Raw genomic sequence first — 20155 nt, 5'->3', positions numbered from 1 at the left:
TCCCCAAGCAAAAGAAAGTTTCATGAAGTCTCAGATCGCCTTTTTCCTATTTCAAGGCGATGTAGTTCAGAACCAGCCCCTGGAGTTCCCTTCCCCAAGTTTCAAATAACACCATCCAAAAGCATAAGGGGTCTTGAACCTTCGGGTTACCTTCCCCAAGATTTTGGAGGTCATTACGACCTTGGCGGTAGGGGTTTAATGGGGCTGGTAGAGCTGCCGGCCCCGTTAAACCCCTACCACCTCATTACGAGGTCCACTCGCGGGACACAGTAAGGATGCCTGGTAAAACCAGGTGCCCTTAGCGGGTCCCGCGAGCGGGCCAGCATGCTAACAACGGGCCCGTTGTTTGCATGCTCCCCATTCCCAATTATCCCTATGGGGATGGGTTCCTGGAATGGGGGAAATACCGGGCCCTCAAAGGTCGGAATGGCCCGGTATTTCCCCATTCCAGGAACCCGAACCCAGTACCCGGAATGTGGGTAGCCATGCCGCAAATAGCGGCATGGCTACCTCCAAGGTCACAATGACCTCCTTTTGACTCTGCCATTTATACTTGATAGTTTTTCGTTTTTTAGCAAAATACCAGGTCATCCCGGCCGCCTTTCTGGCCCACTTTGTCAGTTCATATGCCGTGGGTTCCTTAGGCTGTTGCTTGGGGGACCTTATATCTCACCATGCAGGGCTCTGTTCTAGGCGCAGTTGTTAGACCGCAGGGTCCACCCATTACAGGTGGCGTAAACAGAGCCCCGGGACTCCTCAGCACACGTAGCTTGGCACTTGCTCCTGTGCACTGAGTCACATTCACTTCCTTTTATTGGCTTTGTGGGTATTCTTGTCCTTCTATGGCTTCTCCTTATTAGCCTCATGGCCCTGCCACCATGTGTCACCCATCTCATAACACTCTGCGGCCTTGTCCCACTGCATTCACTCACAAAGGTTCTGGCTTGAGCAGCTCCAGTCCCACCATGGCTGCCTCCTTAGATGTTGCTCCCTGTGACACACTCATCCCTTTGTCTGGCTGGTCTTCATTTATACACCTGCAGCCCCTTGACAGGCTGCAGGTGTGGATATCCAATTGGCCCTGCCTGACCACAATCAAAGGGACATGTCTGACCCTCATAACTCTTAGCAGGCATCTTCCTTGTCCCAGTACTGTCAAGCATTACATGTGGAAAATTGAGGGGACCTGGCTCATAATAGTTCATGAAGGTTGGGGGAGGGCTCAGTTGATTGTCAACAGGGAAAGTGGGGATACCATGTCTCGCCTGAGGGGCATCCCAATCCTAAAGGACCCTCCACCCACCTGATCCTCCCTAGCTTCCCCTCCAGGGCCACGATCCAATAGTGATGGCCTTTCCCTGGCAACCTGCCCAGAGGGTCCCAGGGGAGTAGGAGCGAGTATACCCATGGGTTTGTAACTTAGGATACAGAGGAGGGGTACAGCTGTACAGGCTGACTGCGAGGAGACGACATATGGTGTCTAGTGTATCAGGTGGTGTGGGGGCAATGTGATGACCTAGGTTTTGAGGAGAGACTCCTTGAAGAGGTGGGTCTTGAATTATTTTCTCAATTGGAGGAGCGTGCGGGCAAGTCTGACACTGACAGGGCGTAGGTAGAGAAGGCTTGTGTTCTGGTCCTTTCCTTTTTTGCAGCAGCAGATTTTAAGTCTGCACATGGCCTGGCTTCTGGCAGTGCGCTGTCCGCCGGAGATGCTCAGTTTCTGCATGAGGTAGTTGGGTGACTTGAGTGCGGCTGCTTCATAAATGATGCAGCAAGACTTAAAGGTGATTTGTGCATGCAGTGGCAGCCAAGGAGGTCGATGAGGGGCAGGCTTGTATCTGTGTAGACACTTGAGGCATGCAGCTGTGCATAGGACACTTTTCAGGGACACAAGGGAAGGATGATGGGAGGCCTTCGAGGAGGCGATTGCCCCCATCCAGGTGGGTAGGACCGGTGCTTGACAGTGGATCCAAAGCTGGCCGGAGGGAGAGCAGGCTAGACTTTCTGCAGGAGTGGTCAGTTTTCTTAACTATGTGTGTCTTTAAGCCGAGGGTTTTGTCGATGTGAGCTCAGTTTGTGAAGCCCTCAGGGTTCATGGTTGATGGACAGGTCTGTTTGGGTGTTCAGTGTTTTTGGTGAGGTGTAGGAATTTGATCTTGGAGGATGTGTGGTTCACATATGCACTGGAAAACCAAGACTGGATCAGTACAAGGCAGGTTTTGAGCCTGTGGATGTCTTTGATGGGGAAGACCTTAAGGTATAGCTGTGTCATCGGTATGTTGGTGAATGTGGATGTGAGTGGCTAGGAGGTTTCCCAGCAGCTCTGTGTGTAGATTGAAGATCACTAGGGCAAGGGTGGAAGCCTGCGGGACTTCACAGGTGGCGGGTAGCATTGGTAATCTAGAGGTGTCCATCTGAACGAACTGCTGGTGGTTGGATAGGTGGGACTTGAACGAGCATAGGACAAGGTCGCTGAGCCACCCCGCCCTCCCCATGCACTGATATGGAGTGTCCGTCTGGAGGTTTACTGTGTCAAAAGCAGCAGAGGTGAAGTGTAACCAGGAGACAGGGGTGGCAGCCAAGGATGTTGAGGGCGTAGCCTACCACCTGTACTGTTGCCCTCTCCCTTCTGGGTCTGAACCTGCTTGGTGGGTTTGGAGGAGATTGTTGATGTCGATGTATTGCTCCAGTTGCGTGGCTACCGCTTTCTCGATCTTACCTAGGAACGGAAAATGGGGCGATAGTTAGATCGGTTGTCTGGATCGAGAGTGGGTTTCTTTCGTGGAGGAAAACATTGTTTTGTCTATAGGGTTGATGGGGGGAGGTGCCTCGAGTTAGTGAGATGTTAATGGTCTCCAGGTAGGGAAGGAGAGTTTCTGTTGGGAGGGTCTTGAGGATGGATGCTGGCAGGATGTCATCTGTATACGATGTGGCTTTGAGGGAGGGCCAGGGTTTCTACCAGGTCCTCTGTAGAGAACGTCTTGAATGTTGTCCAGGGTGTCGAGATTTCACGAGGAGGGACGTGGGGTGGATCTGTGGATGCAGAACTGGTCTTATATGCTGTTGAATTTTGCTGATCTTGTCGATGAGGAAGGTGTTGATGGCGGTGGATTTTTCGATGGTGTGGTATGGCTGGGTCGGGTAGCAGGTTGACGCAGCACTTCACCGCTTTGAAGAGGGCTCTGCTTTTGTCAGCTTCTGCTGTGGCGTTCGGATAGTAGGAGGCCTTGGCTGTGTTTAGTTGCCGGCAGGTTGCTCGGAATTCCTTGGAGCGCCAGCTCGGCTGTGTTTCTGGAGCGGGGCCAGGTTTTCTCTTGATTCCTTTGCTGAAGTTCATATCTTGCATGTACCAGGGTGCTGACTGTTTTGGTTTGCAGGTGTGGTGTTTCAGATGAGGCTGAGAGTATAGTGGCATTGAGTGTTTCCAGTAGGAAGTTCGGTTGGGGGTGTTTGGTCCATGCGAGGTGGAAGTTGCCACTGTCTTTCATGAAGGCTTCCACTGGGAAGTTCTTGAAGAACCTGAAGTTTTGTCTGATGGGTTTCTGCTGGGAGTGCTTGACTGGGGTGTTGTGCAGGATGTTGAAGGGCACGGCCAGGTGGTCAGACTAGTCCAGAGATAAGGTCATCTTGTCTTCAGAGCACGATCGGAGCATGAAGTGCTTTTGTACGATCTACAGTTTGCATCCATCAGAAGTAGTGGATCATTACCTTGTTTTCATTTTAAGATGTTTGGATCCATGTCATTTGGGTCCACCCTCACAACTTGTTCGTTCCTAGATCATAAAGCATTCTGCAGTGATATTAATGGTTGTCTGATCAAGGCAGTAGCACTGAAGACCGCTTGCTTTCAGAAGGGTACAAACTTTAAATCTCTAGATTTTTGCGTAGGTGAAATTGATCTGTTCAGACCATAATTTTTGTCAACAACTTGCTGAAACCTGCTTCCTGATGTTTGTGCATTTTTCTTCTTTGTAGTATGTGACTCTTTCTACATGAATGGCACAAGTGAAGACACGGATTATCCACATCATTGGTACATGGATCAGCGGTTCAGTCTGTCGGCTGTTTGCCTTTTGGTCATCCTTCCGCTCTCGATACCCAAGGAGATAGGGTTCCAGAAATATACAAGGTACAGTGATGGCATTGTGAAAGTGTTTTATATAGGGGATAGTCTCAAGGGGTTTTGACCTAGGGATAAACCGAACACAAGAGGCAGTTCTGAAAACCTCTTTATAGACTGGTTCAACGGGTGTGTACAAGATCTCTAGGTTCTAAAGGCAACAAAATCCCAGAAACTATTTAATGTAGGTGTCCCGATGCTTCAACTTGAGGAACTCTGCTTCCTAAGTAGAGGAATATTTATCTAACAGCGGGTTGCTCAACTAAAGGTCTATAGGGACAAGCCCAAGGTTTTAGTATCTGGGTCCCCTCTGTTCGAGAAACCAGGCTTGTGCATCAATTTTGGGGGATGGTAAACCAAGGCAGTTAATTAATTGGCTTGCAAGTTGAGGAAAACCGCAGCCTGCATCTAACGTGACCCCACCTAATTGACCTGAACTGCCCTCCAGAACCCTTATCTTTTTGTAGGTCATTGGTCGCCTGACTAGGTAATGTTGGGCCTTTCGGGACACTTCTCCAGCCTCCTGCCAAAACAATTACCCATTTATAAAAACAGTCAGTCCACACTGTCATTACTGGACATGAAGTATGGTGATGCTTTTCCAATCAAGTCGATACTAGAGCAAGGGGATGAAGTCCACCCTCCATTACATTTCCTAGCCTTACTTATTCATCAGAGGGGCCTTTGACCTCCAATCCTCTCATAACTGCCTGTAGAGATGAATACTGTATTCTTTTCAAACCAGGTTTTTTGTCTGTACAGAGGCCGTTGAACTTGCCCCAGTAACTGCGGCTGTTCCGAGACTTGCAGGCCTCTCTCATTTTGCTTGTTACATGAAGGAGTCCAGTAGTCCAATCAAGCATTGCCAATGACAAAGAAATGGGGACCTGATAAATCAGCAAAACAAGACTAGAGGATCTGGGCGATGTGACATCAAAGGGGCAGGGCAATGTCATTTCAAAATAAGTATTGCTAGGGATTCTTAGCCAACAGTTGTGCAACACATCTTCTCTGATGCATAGTAGTTACTTGTTTAGTAAGTCTTGCACTTCTGCACAGGCAATTTCCAGTGGTAGCATTTATCTGCTGACCGAACTCCTTTGATCAGCTGGGTCAGTCATCTCCGACAGTGCTCACAATTAAGTGTAATTCACCAGCATAAGTATCTGTATTGGTTAGCTGTGCCCCAGTGATAAGCCCTCTAGCTCATTCTATTCCACCTAATTGATCATTTAAACCTTGCCCTTCACAAACATTCCAAGCTACAAGTACTGTATTAGCACATTCCAAACCCTTCCCTCGTACCCCTCCTATTGAATTATGTTGGCTGCTACAACCATATAACTGCTCCATCTGAGAAGTTTTGAAATTGAGTTGTGACTTGAAAGGCAGAAGAAACGTTATAGTGCCTAGAGGCACTATCAATTACATATCTGAACCCAAACCGATCTATTTCACATATCGTATCATACCACAGTGTGTGAACCAATCTTTGTGGCGTTGTAGAACTCTGATTTCAAATGCTTGAGAAACCATATCCTATATTAGCGAACAGGTTTGTTTCTAGAACTTGATGATTAGAAAATAAACAATTCAACAGTGTAATTCTCGATGTTGAATATCTACTTCTCTGCCTGTTGCTTCTTCATTGAAAAGTTGCTTTGTGAAGTTTGACACCACTGAGTAGCTTTCCATTGTGAAGCCAATCAATTTTCTATTCGATCTCCCAATTCCCTATTGTAAAATGGAGAACAATAGGACATCAGATTAGAAAGATGTTGGTTCAGGCAAGTTTGTAGCAGCGTCTCAGTAATTGGGGCTGGAGTTAAAGCTAGTCCGTTCCACAGCCAAGGTTTGGGTGTTGCTTTTGTGATCCAGTTTGGGAGAGATTTCTATGGGTAAGGGATTTATCCCGGTTTTCTCAGCTGGTTTAGGAAGAATCCAGTTCCTTGTAAATCCACAGATTCCTCCCTGCCAATGGACATGGTAGTGGCATTTGTACCAGGGCCTGGATTGAATATCGGCAGTGGTTACCACATGAGATATTTTTTTTTCCAGTTCCATGTCTGGATGGTGAAATGGGTGCTGTGAGGAATCTGGAATAAAACTCCACACTAGTTAACTATGTTTTTGGTTCAAGACTTTTATTGAGAATAACAGGGTTGGGAAAGGCACTCTTTGAACCAGCTCTAAGAGGAGTTTCCCTACCTAAAACCAAAATGAAGGCTCGGTCTGTGGCAGGAAGTCAAAATTGAAACTGTCCTTGTGTGAAAAATAAGTTCTATTCTGACCCTCACACTATGCACTAAACTATATGAAAAGGGAAATGTCTTCAACCTTAGGTGCTTGAAAAAAGGTCATAAAGGAAGAATAAGTAGTTCCAACCCACAAGGACAAAGTCTTTATTGCAGAGGGGGATTCCTTCCCCTGGACTTTCATCAATAACGAAAAGTTGTCAAAAAGGAAGGCCCTCGTTTCAGAGGATGGTCCTCTTCCCCTGGATCTCCTCTTAAATGCAAATGATTCTTTAGAACAGTTCCTTTTGTCGTTCTTGGCCCACAACAGCCCTGTCACATACAACGTTGATTGTCCTTATAATTGTCCTTCGGGATTCCTCGGATTCCTTCCTTCCAGGAAATTATTCCTTGTCTTTTAATCAACACAGTCCTGAAATTTCTTCTCGGGACCTCTGGTATTCACACACTTGCAATTGCCTGGCATGCTCTTCTACCAAGCCTTTTTACATTCATATATTTGAGATTGCCTGGTATACTCTCCTGCCAGGGCTTTTTGTATTCACACACTTGTAATGTCCCGGTATACTCTCCTGCCAGGACTACTTGTGTTCACTCACTTATACTTGCCTGGCATACTTTCCTGCCAAGGCTTCTTATATTCATGCACTTGCAATGGCCTGGCAGACTCTCCTGCCACAACCTCTTATATTAATGCACTTGCAATGACCTGGCGTACTCTCCTGCCAGGGCTTTTTTATATTTACAGTTTCTCTACTCCCCCAATTGTGCATCCCCTGTTGCTTAATATATCTTCTTGATATAGCATTCAGTTTGGGTTCCCACTGTATTTGCATTCCATACCTTCACATACTGATGGTGATCTTGTGTGCAATACACTTGCATTGTTCACAATTGGGCTCTGCTTTCCTTCTGCTGCTCTAATTACTATCGGTGTTTGGTGCAGTCACCGATACACCACAGGGTCCCCACTATCCTTGCATTAACTCGCTGGCTCTTGTTGCCGTTCTCAGGCTTGTTCATGGTCTGGCAGCAAAGGTGTCTGATTTCCTCTTGTGACTGCTTTCTCTTCATTCTGTTGTCTTCCATGGCTTTGCATCAGCATGCCTGCTTCGGTTCAGGTAGGAAAAGCACTATTGTCAGCAAATGCCCAAAAGTCTTTCACCAGCTCCTGGTGTTTCTTCAGCATGTCCCGTTCCTGCAGTATGTCCTTTCTCGATGGATGGTGAACCACCCGGCTGCACTTCACTGGTTATTGCTACCAAGCTTCTCAAGCTTTGCAGAGAGTTGAGACATTCTCCCCTCAACAACAGCAACCACTAACACTTTGCCTCTGGTTTTAGGTCGCACAGGTTTTCAGAAAACTAGAGTGCTCGCTGGGTTTGTTGCCTCTTTTGCTCTGCTCTGATGTTTCCCTCTTCCTCGTCCCATTATTCGGGTGATTCTGGGAAAAGGACTCCATTGTTGACGTTTGATGTAAACCGCTTTGGAAAATAACTTTCAAAAGTTTTGAAGGGTAAATCTGTTCTGTATGATGGATTATTGGAACAGGAAAAGGGGGTCTTGTAGTTAAACCAGGGATGGAAATTTGTTCTATATGCTTTGGGGAAAGGTTTTCTCTCTTCTCCCTAGGGGGGAGGTGTAAACGTATGGCAATGGCCCATGAGGGCGTTTGGTATGAGAGGATTAGCTTCAAGGGCAAATGGGGGGATACCATGTCTCATCCAGTAAAGCCATGACATCTCGCCAGAGGCCGTCATTTCCCATGTGATCCAGCATCATATAGTTGCCCCCGCGGTCAGGATCGGGTAGCAGCTGCTGTCCCCTGGCCACGTGGGAGGAGGTGCCTTCCGAGATCAGTGATGACTCCATTAGATTCCTCTCATTACCATGGCCACTGCTTATAGGTATGCCAAATCTGTGCGCAAATTCCCCTACAAGAGCCTTAACCACTGTTATTGCATCTGTCCTTCTACATGGGTATGTTTCCACCCAACCAGAGAAGACATCCATAACTACCAAGATGCATTACATATTATTTCAATGTGGCAGTTTTAGGAAATGTACCTGCAGGTTAACAAAGAGACCGGAAGGTGGTCGGATCTGCTCATTGATTGGCCATCACCTCTTTTGTTTTGTGTATTCTGCCCAAGTGGGATGGGTATGTCCAGAATGGGTCCCATGCATGCTGGGCATAGAGACCCAATCTATCCCTTATTGACATCCCATGAGGTCGAAACGTGTCTGGGGAGGAGTGTGGTCTCATGCAGAACGGATGTGATCAAGCAATTCACGATGAACTACCCTTTATGGAGCAGAGCAGGCCTGATTTGCATATGGTCCCCCCCCCCCCCCCCCCCACTCCTTTTTTATTTTTATGGCTTTGCAGGCAAGGCACAATGGGCTGCAAGGTTGCCCAGAGCAATGCCAGAGGTTAAGATTAATTCTAAACCTCGCAGCCATAACCTTTCATTTTGACATGCAACAAACCTCCTAAAGTAATCTGTCTGACTAGAAGGGAGTACTATTTTTGGGGCAAGAAAGCGTCCTTGTTAATCTCTCCCCAGAGAATGCTTCTGTAGTCTGCAACCTTTGTGTATCCAGTAGCCTTTTTCAAATGAGGGGGCACTAGCCTGTATTAAAGCTAACTCTTCTTAAGAGTGGGGGTCCGTTGGCTATGGTATTGCCCTTACTGGAAGAATGTATATATCCTGAGTGTCGGCAACCTCAGCCAGTTTTGCAGTGGGGTACGTAAAATCATTGCTGCAGCTAATGTGTCTATCCAATGGCTGTGCTATGCATTTGATTATTGATGATTGTTTAAGGGGGGCATAATGGAATCCAGAATTGCTTAGTATTGATGATACTTAATGGGAGTTGGGGGGTGCGCGCTGATTAAGTCAGAGATGCCCCCTGACGCCATAACTGTCTGAAACTGTTGAACACTCCAAAGGTGTACCTTGAATCTGTATATGTTTATATTGCTGTTCTGTCAGGGTGCAAGCCCTTGAGTGCCACAAACTCGGCCACCTATTCCAAGGGAACATTGGGTAGTTTACCACTTTCTACCACTCCGGCAGCACATATGGCATACCCTGCCACTAGTTGGCCATATTGGTCTCGGTAAGCCAACCTATCTACAAATGATCAGATCTGGATTATCTAAAGGAATGTCAGTCTGATGATTCCATGGAGTTAAAAGAAAATCGGTCATGGGGTTTTGTTTCATATTGCACAGTCATGGGGAGTGGCAAGTAGCACAGCTGGGTTCAGCAAAGAACTTTCTATTAGTTTAAATTGAAAGAATTGAACAGTAGGATTTCATACTTTTTGGCACAGGAAATGAGCAGCAATGCTGCTTGTAACGAATCACTGGATGTCGTTGCTGATCCCTGGAAGAGGGGCCCATCTCATGGGATCGGGGAGGTGAGGTTTTTACCGGATAGTCCCCCACCCCTCCCTTCCCCCATCCGGGGGTGGCGCTCTGTGGGAGGATCCCACAGGTGGGGTCCCCCTCTGTGGGAGAAGTGGGGTCTGTCCAGGGAGAATGCAGTCATCCAACCATACAAATGAACCTCCGACACCCCAGCCTCTCCTACGTATTTACTTATCCAAAACAATTATGCACATCAGGCAGATAATACTGTGACGAGGAAGAGTGGGGGCACTGTGGATATGGTTAATTCCAAAAGTACTGCCACGAGAAAGAGCAGGGTAATGAAGAGCCCTACCCTGAAACCATATGAACATACTAGCTATTGGAAGCTAGAAAGACAATCCAACATAAACTGATGGACTCTCCTTGAAGTCAGTCCTGTCCCAGAGCAGCGGCATGCTGGGGGAGTGGAGCAACGCTGAGAGGAAGAGCGGCAGACCCAAACTCCTGGAACAAGAAGTCGGGGGGGGGGGGGGGGGTGGATCGAGAAGGTGGAGGAGAGCCATGACCTAACTGGTGAAACAGTGGCAGGAACCAGGCCAGCTGAGTGGTCCAGGCTAGACCTGACACGTGTTGAGAAACCAGTGTGGTGGAGTTGCCGAAGGACGACCGTGAGAGCTGAAGCCGCAGAAGCTTAACTGTATTGCCAGGGACCGGAACCCTCAGGTACGTTAAGGGGGACTGGGAAAGTACAGGGAATCCCCAGTGGCTGTGGTTGGGGGGGAGGGGGGGGGACGAAGAGACCATTTGAAAAGTCGGGGATTGAAGGAGCACATCAAAGAGACTCCAAGAGAGGCAAGAGACATTACAAAGCTGAAAGAGGCGGCGGAGACCCGAACATTGAGAAACCAAGCGTTATACCTACGAGCTAATGCCTGGCAGGTTGGTGAAACGGGCTTAAGAAATCCACCTTACAGAGCTCGGAAATGGGTCTTGGACCCACACAACTAGCCGAAGGCCAGGGTCCGAGATCCCCATGACACGTGAAGTCCAGGCGAAGAAACCCCTTGACACAAGTTACGAGAAGACCAGAGCAAGGGAGATGTGTCCTTTGGCAGAAGACGTTGATAAATAAAGCTATTGGAAAAGAGCTTGAGAGAGGCATGGGGAAGGGAGAAGCCTTCCTCATATTGTTTTGGAACTTGAATGAATCTGAAATCTGAGGGCTGGTGGAGAGAAAGAGAACTCCTCCCCGACCACTGGGCACAACACATTAAAGCCTAGTGATGGTTGGGGGGGGGGAGGATATCCCCTCACCCCCACCATTATGTGAACTGCCTGAAAAATCCAGAAGGTGTGAGTCGTTCCATCTAGGTATGTTTCTGTTGACGTGTAAGATACGGAAATAGGTTTGGGACATAGGACAGTGGACTATTCACTTTTGACGGACATTCTGACATCTTTAGTTTTATTTGATGCAGGGAAACTCCTCTTAGTTATAGGGACAGGTAGGGTATTTTTCCTTATTTTCAGTTCAATAAATGTTTATTCTAACAAGCCATGCCACATTTGTGTCCTGCATCTATGTCTGCACCCTTGCACAGTACTGGGTGTGCAGCAGCTATTTCCAGGGGTGATCCTAAAGCAGTAGTTTCACACTGTTATACGGATATTGTAGCTGAGTGACCACACGCATGGCAACATGCCCACTGCCACTGTATCCATTTCCTTTCTATACTAACCACAGCGAGAGAAGCAATTACCACGGACAGGCTTAACAAGGATCAAAGAAATGGAATTGAACCAGCTAGAACACACTGTTAATCATCAAAAACTGGCAAGAGGACCGGATTCAACAGTGCAAACCCTTGCATACACCTGAAGACAACCCCAACCCGACGCATGGCCTACTGAATGAAGAAATGGAAACTATGAGCCCACTCCCTAACTCGCACATCAAAGCCTACCGGAGAATCATGAGGAAAACAAAAACCCATCTTGTATCAATTTACTGACACAACCCCCCAAAGGACAAACTCATCCCGGAAAACATTCACTACATGTTCGTTTCACACGTATCCCTTCTGAAAAACTTCAAACTTGGGCAAACCATCAAGAAAAGGAAAAGAGGAGGCTTTGCTGTTTCGTTTAAAGACCCCATAAAAGTCAGAATAGTGCTCTCCTTTAAATACCCAAATTATGACTTACTCTTCTTTCACTTAGCTCTGGGCCACCAACCAAACTTTCATTCATACTCTTCTACAGACTGGCCACATACAGTTTATCTTTCACAGTAGATGCCATAACCACCTGATTTATAATGGGAGTTTTCAAGATCTGGCTTGAAGACAAAAGCACAATCTACCAAATCATTGACTTGATATCGTTAAACCATGAGCGACCCACTCAGCTGGGCAAACACTGAATACAATTTTCTTAAAGAAATTCTAATCACAACTGCACCCCAGAACCCATTCTATGGAGTAACCAACTTATGTTACCTTTCACGAGCCACACTCCAGCACGAATACAGACCCCCCTAGCTAAATATAATTCTAATTCAGAAAAGAAACGGGAAATCTCACAACACTGATGGTTTTATGGATTCCAGTTAGGTGTGATCGACAAACACCCTCCTGGACACCGCTCCACCTCCAAAAGATGAAAGAATGGATCACAGAAGACATAGATACTGTTGCCCGAAGAAATCGTTCACCTCACAAAGAAAGGTGCAGGCAGAATGGTTGACACTCGACCTCCGAGCTTGAAGAAAACAAATGGGGAACCTGGAACCAGCACAGAGAAAAGACTACAACTAATGGGACAAAATCTCATACCAGAAACCGATAACTTGATAAAGCTGAAAGCAACAAAAAAACCTACCCTATATTGACCGGATCTCCAAAGCGAGCAACACCCAGAAAGAGATGTTCAGCATAATTGATGCAATCAGAAACCCAACAGCTTGCAGGATGTCACTGACTGCCTCTCCGAAACAGATCAGATGATCTTGCAAACCACTTAAACAGTCAAACCTCCAAAAAGTCATCAACACTATGCCCAAGGACACAAGCAACAGTTATGCCTACTCCCCAAGTTCAGAAGACCACTTCTTAACACCAATATCAAAAGACTTCATTAAACGAGTGAAACAAAACTACAAAGCTAGATCCCCAGTAGACCTTGCCCACCAGGAACATCCTCCACAAAGACACCTGCAGAATATTTCCACAACCTCATGAACCACTTGCTGGCAGCAGGAACCGTACTGGGGAGTTTTTAAAGTGCCACTTAAAGAACAGTGCATACAGACCCACCAATTATAGGCCTGTTTCAAACAACTCCCTACTCCTAGAAACATACATGCATGGGGAACATCTTGGCACCTGTAGAAAACTACTCGACTAGGCTCATGTCGGCTTCATACATTTTGAGAGGAATGCTGCACCTAAAAATGGGCCACCCAATGCACTTAACTGAGCCAAAATCACTACAGCACTAATACTGCTAGATATATCGGCAGCCTTTGAAGCAGCCAACCATGCAATACTCATTAAAAGAATCAAAGAAATGGAGATCAGAAACCCTGATCTACTATGAATAAAATCCTTCCTAACCTAAGGACCGACATCTGCTACCTCCCTTCAGTTCAGCACCCCCCACACTAACCTGCGGTGTCCCACGAGGCTCATGCCACTACCCCAACATTTTACATTACCCCACTCATAACCCCACTCATGAAATTCATCAAACAATATGGACTCTTCTGCTTCAACTATGTAGCAAACATGCAAATAATTGACAAAATCAAGACCTGCGGAGAAATGGACCAACCCCTTACCAACTGCCTCCCACAAATGGATGGATAGCAACAGCTTTAAACTCGACCTGGACAAAACTGAAATTATGATCAAGCGCCCCCCCCCGCTCAACAGCACATACCATGACCTCCTGAAATGAGAAACAGACTGGAAGCTTCCAAAATAGTAAAAGCTTGATTGTTAATGTCCAGCAACCGAACACTAGAACCAAAAGTCAACTCGATAGTGAAGAAATGCTTCTTCCATTTACAGAAACATGAATACTACTTTCTTATCTTCTCACAGAATATTTTCCATCATTTCCCTTGTCATGTCAAGCATAGAGTATGCCAAGCTCATCTACCTCAGAATGCCTGGCTACCAAAAAACTGCAACTGATCCAGAAGCAGCAGCAAGGATACTCCGTGGATTCTCTAACACAGCACAACAGCGCTAAGAGGACTACACTGGCTATCAATCAAAGAATTTATTTCAAAACACACTGCATAACCCACAGTGCCATCGATGACCATGTAGCATAATTTCTACAAGAGGAAATGTCCAATGCTAGACTGAAACAAACACTGAGATCCAGCAATTGCTTAAATCTTAAACCCAAACAATATTAAAAATTAAATATGGTGGATCAGCCATCTCATACAGCTCAACAAAAGTGTGGAACTCACTCCGAAGGAAATATGCACAGCAGAAGAGCATCTGACCTTCAGGAAATTGCTAGAAACCTGGCTCTTTGATTTGCTAACCTGAAAATATACTCTGAACTTTAGGTCAGAGAGAAAGTGGGGGAATGGCAGAAGGTTTAAATTTCCTTTTATTAATGGGTGAAGCAAGTGGTGAGGAAAGGTCAGAAGGTGGAAAGGAGCGGAAGGTTTACATTTCCTTTTAGTAATGGGTGAAGCAAGTGGTGTGGAAAGGAGCGGAAGGTTTACATTTTCATTTAGTAATGGGTGAAGCAAGTGATGAGGAAAGGTCAGGAGGTGGAAAGGAGATCGTGGTGGAAATAAATTGAGTGTTCAGATATGGATGGTGTGGCAGTAGTATTAGTGGCTGAGAAAGAGGTGGAGGTGAATAAGTGATCCAACGAGTTACTTCCTGTGTGGGTGGGTACGTAGCTTATGGAAAGAGTGAAGAATGTGGTCACTAAAAGTTCAGATGTCTGAGAATTGGTTGGCGAGGGAAGGTTAAAGTCACCAAAGAGAATGAGGTGATGTTTAGTGTAAAGCGAATCAAGGAGTTGCCCGAGATTATCGAACAATGGGCCAGTGGGACCAGAGGGCTATAGATGGAGATGTGAACTGAGTAAAGAAGAGCAATAGTAGAGCTGGTGAATTCATAAGAGGTAGGAGAGGACGTGAAATTAGAGATTTGCGAGGCGTTGTTGCGGCAAGAGAGTAGGTGTCCAATGCTCCACCTCTCAGTCGAGGAGAGTGAATGAAGGGTAATTTGGAGTCATGTGGGACCGCCAGAGTGTCGGCGTTGGATGGATAAAACCAGGTTTCAGTGATGGCAAGAAGGGCTACAGGAAGAGAGCTGGAGTGAAACTAGACGATGAAGTACATTAATTTTGTTGCAAACAGACTGAGCGTTCCAGAGTGCAATGCTCAGTTGATGACGTAAGGAAGAGTATAGTAGTGAGTCTGAGGACGAGAGGCAAGGTGTTAGAGGAAGTATGGTTAGCTCGTCTGCTTTTTTTGTTGGAAGGAGTTGGAAGAGAGATGGAGTAGTGGGAGTTTCGAGTGAGTTTCATAATAGGGATAGGTTTTAGCGTGATTGGAGAAAGTGTAGGGAGAGGTGAGTAGGAGGAGCAGGAGTGAATGCTTTACAGAGGAGCAGCACAGTTTGGAGAAGCCAGTACAGTAATTGGTATTCTAGGGGTACTCGCAGGTGTATAAAAGGCATTTCTGTGGCAACCTGTGGTAAACTGGTTCTAGCAACTATTATATTACCCCATCTAATACTTGGAGTGTTAAAGTTTGATTGCTAGTGCTGTGGAGTGGGTGTTCATGTTTGTTTGGGCATTTATATAGCGCTACAAACCCTCCGGTATCTGAGCGCTGCTTATTTCCCCACTCGGAAGGATGAAAGGCTGAGTTTATATGAAATTCTTGGCCCATGCTTTCAGCCATGTAGGCAGCACGTTACGCACGCAGGACAGCAGTGGCGTGTCCAGACTTTGGCTGGGGTGGGCTAAATGGGGCACCGACTTATGCAGGGGTGGCATGAAGTACCAGCATGCACACACAATGATCATAGTTCAGGATAATGGGGTGGCACATGGGGTAGCCAATCAGATTCCAGGGGTAGCATATGCCAAGCCACTGCAGGAGAGGAGATTGTACTTGTTTAATTGTACTGGTTTATTAGTCTTTTCCGATTGTCCTCCACCACGACAAAACGGAGCCCCCAAAAGGCCAGTGCAAGGATATTTGCTGCGCAGGAAAAAGGCCTTTTGTTTCCTCCATCAACTTCATTTAACTCTCTCTAGAGTACTCCCCAGCTCCCTATCAGGGACGTCATTTCACCTAAATGCCAGGGATAGCGAAAGTGACATCACATACCCCTTTACCTCCCAGGAATTGATGTAATTTGACCCTGCCTACAAGGTACTTCAGAGGAAATAGTGGCACAGAACCTTTCACGCCTTGACAAAACAGGCAGTGGCGTGTCATAGCATTGTTGCTCAGTACATTAAGAAACATATGGTTATAACACTATAATATGATATACATGTTCCCCTGCCCAATGGACCATGCCCACTGGCTACTGGTTGCAGGCAGTTAACTTTATTTTTTTTTTTGTGTTTCTCCGAGGTAGCAAGCTAGACAGCAGGGGTTGCAGCGGTGACCCCCTCTCCCCCACATGAGGTCCCTGCTCCCTATATATTGATCCTAGCTCCGTTTTTGTCAAAGTGCACATATTAGAGCAAGAGTATACAGCCTTTGCTTACAAACTAAACCGGAATCTGACCTACCTGGGTTGGTTAGCACAACCTCTGCCACTCCCCTACACATCGGACAGGAAGAGATGCAGCATATGTATAGGGCGCTGACAAATGGCACTTGTCCCATCCCTGCTGTACCAGTCTTAAGTTCCCTCCCTCAATGGACATGCTAGTGCGGACATCTCTCGCAATTCAAACAGGTATCGCTTTGGCGCGTCCCTCACAAATACTGCATCGATGGAGATTGCCGAAGCTTTCCCCCTAAGCGGGGGACGCATGCCCCGTTTATTTTTTCACAAATACAGCAGACGCACGGCCACTTTAAGCTTAAAATGGATATGTGATACGCAAGTGCAGGCCTATCTCACAAACCTGTTTAGGCGGCATCGATCAGGTAAATGCAAACTTAAAACGCAAAACAGTACGACATGGACATGCTTGGCTAAAATAAAAGTACAGCAAAGGCATGGCCAGTGCATGTTCTGTTAACAGTTAACAAACAGGACCAGTAACAGTATTGATTGGCAATGTGAGTTCAGTACCACCTGGGCGGAGCTAGTGTGTGCATGATTTACTCGCATCTGGGTGCATGTGAAGCATAGATGTGCAGGGTTCTAAATTGCTGGGAGCTATGTAGTTCCTACTTCTGCCCTAGGAGACCCAATTTAGCTTAAAACCAACAGTTGCCAGGCTGTGTGCCTCCACACTGTTAACTCTGTTGTGCTTTTTAGGTCCGTTCTCCCCCTCTAGGTTCCACTCTACTGTTGGTTACTGCGTGCTTTCTAGGCCCGTTTCCTCCTCTAGGTTTCCACTAAACTGTTGGGCGCTGTTTATCACGGTTTCTGTTCAACTGATGTCTCTCCCACTCTCTATGTTCCCACTTCTACTGCTGGTTCATGTTGGTTACTGCTGTGTTCACTGGTTCCCCCTCCTCCTACCCGGGTTGATCTGTTGTGACCCCCTCCCGCACCCAATTGTTCTTGGTCCCCGCTTCGTCCTTGTGTTCCCCTTGTGGTGGTACCTGCTTGTGCTTCTGTTCTGCCCCCCTACTGTGATTATTATTTTCCCCCCGCCTTCTGTGCATCCTGCATTGCACAGCGCTGTTTTGCTACTCTTTCTCCTCTTTCCTCCTTGCACTCTCTATGGTGCTCTCGATTTCTCCCATCTTCTCTAACTGCTACTCTAGTTCCCATCCCTCTCACTTAGTCTGGAAGGAAAAAGTTCCAGAGGGATATCCTGGTCTCCAACCCAGGCCTTCCTATCGCTGATGCCCACATTAGCTCTTCCTCCAGACAGACTCTCACTGACATCCTGTTCGTCATTCCCTCTCCAAACCTATTGACCCCTCATATGGACTCTCTTCTCTTTCTCCTACTCTCCCATTAATGGAGGCACTGGATGGGAGGGCCTCTTGGCCTTCTTCCATTCCTCCAATGCCATCCCCAGTGTCTATCTTAGTGGTACCATCATGGTCCAGGGCTCTCAGCCCAATCTCCTCCTTCTTGATAGGCGTCTCCTGTGTCTCATCAACTTCCTCACTTCTCCCGGTACCCTTTTTACCTCCTCTCTGGCCCCTATGCCATCTCTCTACTGCCTCTGCCCAGTCACTGGTCCCTCTGCCACTTCTGGTTACCTCACTCCTGTACCCCACCCCGGGAAGTCTTTCAAATGTGGCAGCCTGCTCCACTTACCTACTCTAGCTCTGCTGTTAAACATATCTGCCACTTCCTCAAAGACCTTGACCTGATGTCTTGAATGCCTGGTCTGCAGGCTCTCTATCTCTCCTGGCCTCTCCCCGACTGTGGCCACCATCTACAGTCCTCGTCAGGTCACCCTCTTCCTCTCAGAATGGGCGGATTTCTCCTTGCCTCTACCTCTCAGCTTCTCCGTCTCAGAGACCTCAACATCCACCTAAATGCTTTAAATCCCTCCTCTGGCCTTTTCCACAACCTCTGCGACTCTCCCTTTGAATTCTACCCTCTGGTTCTACACACTCTGCTGGACACACCTTGGATGTTCTCATCTGATCAGACATCCCCACCCCTCTCTAACCATCTCACTAGTCATCTTTTGGACTGACCACTTTCTGCTCGCCTCCCACCTGAAACTTCTTCTCCCCCAGGAAAAGCCCACCCCTGCACTGCCACCTTCCTTGGTCATTTGGCCCATGAAGCAAGTGTCAGTGGCTGCCTTTGCTTCCACTTTCTCGCTTACTCCTGCGGTTGACTCCCACTCTGACAAAGCCCTCTCTAACCTGCATCTTTCTATCTCCAACACCTTGGAAATCCTTGCCCCTGTCATGAGGATCCGTCTGAAGACTACCTCCAAGTGCAACTCTTGGTATGACTCCAACCTTGCCACCGTGAAATGCAAGTGCAGGGTTGCTGAGATGAAGTGGAGGGCTTTGGGTGCATCCTCTAACAAACTGGCCTGCCGCCTGCTCCAAAGGGAATGCAGACTCTAGTCTTCTCCAAGAAGAGGGTTCATATCCAAGCACGCGTCTCAGCAGACTCTAACAACATGGCCGAACTCTGCAAGGAGCTGGCCAATCCTACTGCAGTCTTCACCTCTCCTTTCCCTCCCAGGCTCTTTGCTCGGCTCTGGCATCTCATTTCATCACTAAAACCCAGTACTTCCTGTCCTCACTTTCCTCTTCCTCTCTCGGGCACCCTTGGGCTCCCTCTCCCTCTCTCCCCGATAACACCTGATTATGTTTCTAGACAAGTCCAATCTAAAAGTGTCTTCCAAACAGGTTCTCCTCTGCTCTTCCAGAACAGTCAAAGACCACATTACTACCCTCACTCCAGCCTTGCTGATTTTGGTAATCACTCTTTCGCCACTAGATTCCCCCCCCCCCCCTCCTCAAGAACTGCCTTGTGCGCACCCCCTCGCCTGCTCTCTCACTCCTTTCCTGGGCAACCTCCTAGAAAAGCTGGCCATCTCACAGCTAACCCTCCATACTGAATCTTTTGGTTGCCTCCATGACCATCAGTCTGGCTTCTGAGCAGCCAGAGGCACGGAAACTGCTCTCCTGAACACCTGTGAAGATCTGCTATCTAACCTCGACTCCAGCTCTCCTGCTGTCCTCATCCTCATTGACCTTTCCTCTGCTTTTGATATGGTCAATAACGCTATCCTGATTAATAGACTCTGCCAGAACCTGGGTATGCCGGATCAGGCTCTGGTGTGGCTGACCTCCATCTTCTTGAAACAACCCTTCCAGGTCAAACCTGGGTCCTTTCTCTCCCTGGCTCTTCAATGTCTACTTGGCCCACCTGATTTCTACCTTCTGTTCTACGTTTCAGTGTGCTGCGGATGATACGCAGCTCTTTTTCAGGCTTCTCTCTGTCTCCTCTCCTTCCTCGCTCATTCCTGACCATCTGCGATCCAGGAATGGTGTACCTCCAACGATCTCTGCCTCAATGCCAGTGAGACGGAGATCCTTCACATTGGGACCCCTGCTACAGCTTTCCCTTTTGCACTCTGTCCGCCCGCCTTGGACCCTCTACCCTCACCGGAGGCAAGAAACCTTTGGGTGACCTTCGACTCAACTCTCTCCTCACATCACACACATTGCCAAGAAGACCCTCATGAGAGGTATTCTACCTTTTCTCACCTTCGCCGAGTTCTGGTTCTCTCCAG

The 20155-nt window shown here is 47.3% G+C and overlaps 1 protein-coding gene across 1 annotated transcript in view; it reads left to right on the top strand.

Moving 5' to 3' along the window:
* SLC38A8 (solute carrier family 38 member 8) overlaps positions 1-20155 on the top strand; it is a 279534-nt gene that overhangs the window by 129322 nt on the left and 130057 nt on the right. The window contains exon 3 of the mRNA XM_069604781.1: positions 3976-4129. Within this exon, the coding sequence (XP_069460882.1) occupies positions 3976-4129 (154 nt within the window). The remainder of the gene's footprint in view (positions 1-3975; positions 4130-20155) is intronic.

Source organism: Ambystoma mexicanum, chromosome 1p, assembly GCF_040938575.1.
Source record: "Ambystoma mexicanum isolate Mex_15411 chromosome 1p, UKY_AmexF1_1, whole genome shotgun sequence".
Classification (NCBI taxonomy): domain Eukaryota; kingdom Metazoa; phylum Chordata; class Amphibia; order Caudata; family Ambystomatidae; genus Ambystoma; species Ambystoma mexicanum.
The sequence above is the reverse complement of the archived record's forward strand: the minus strand, read 5'-3'. Positions and strand labels throughout refer to the sequence as shown.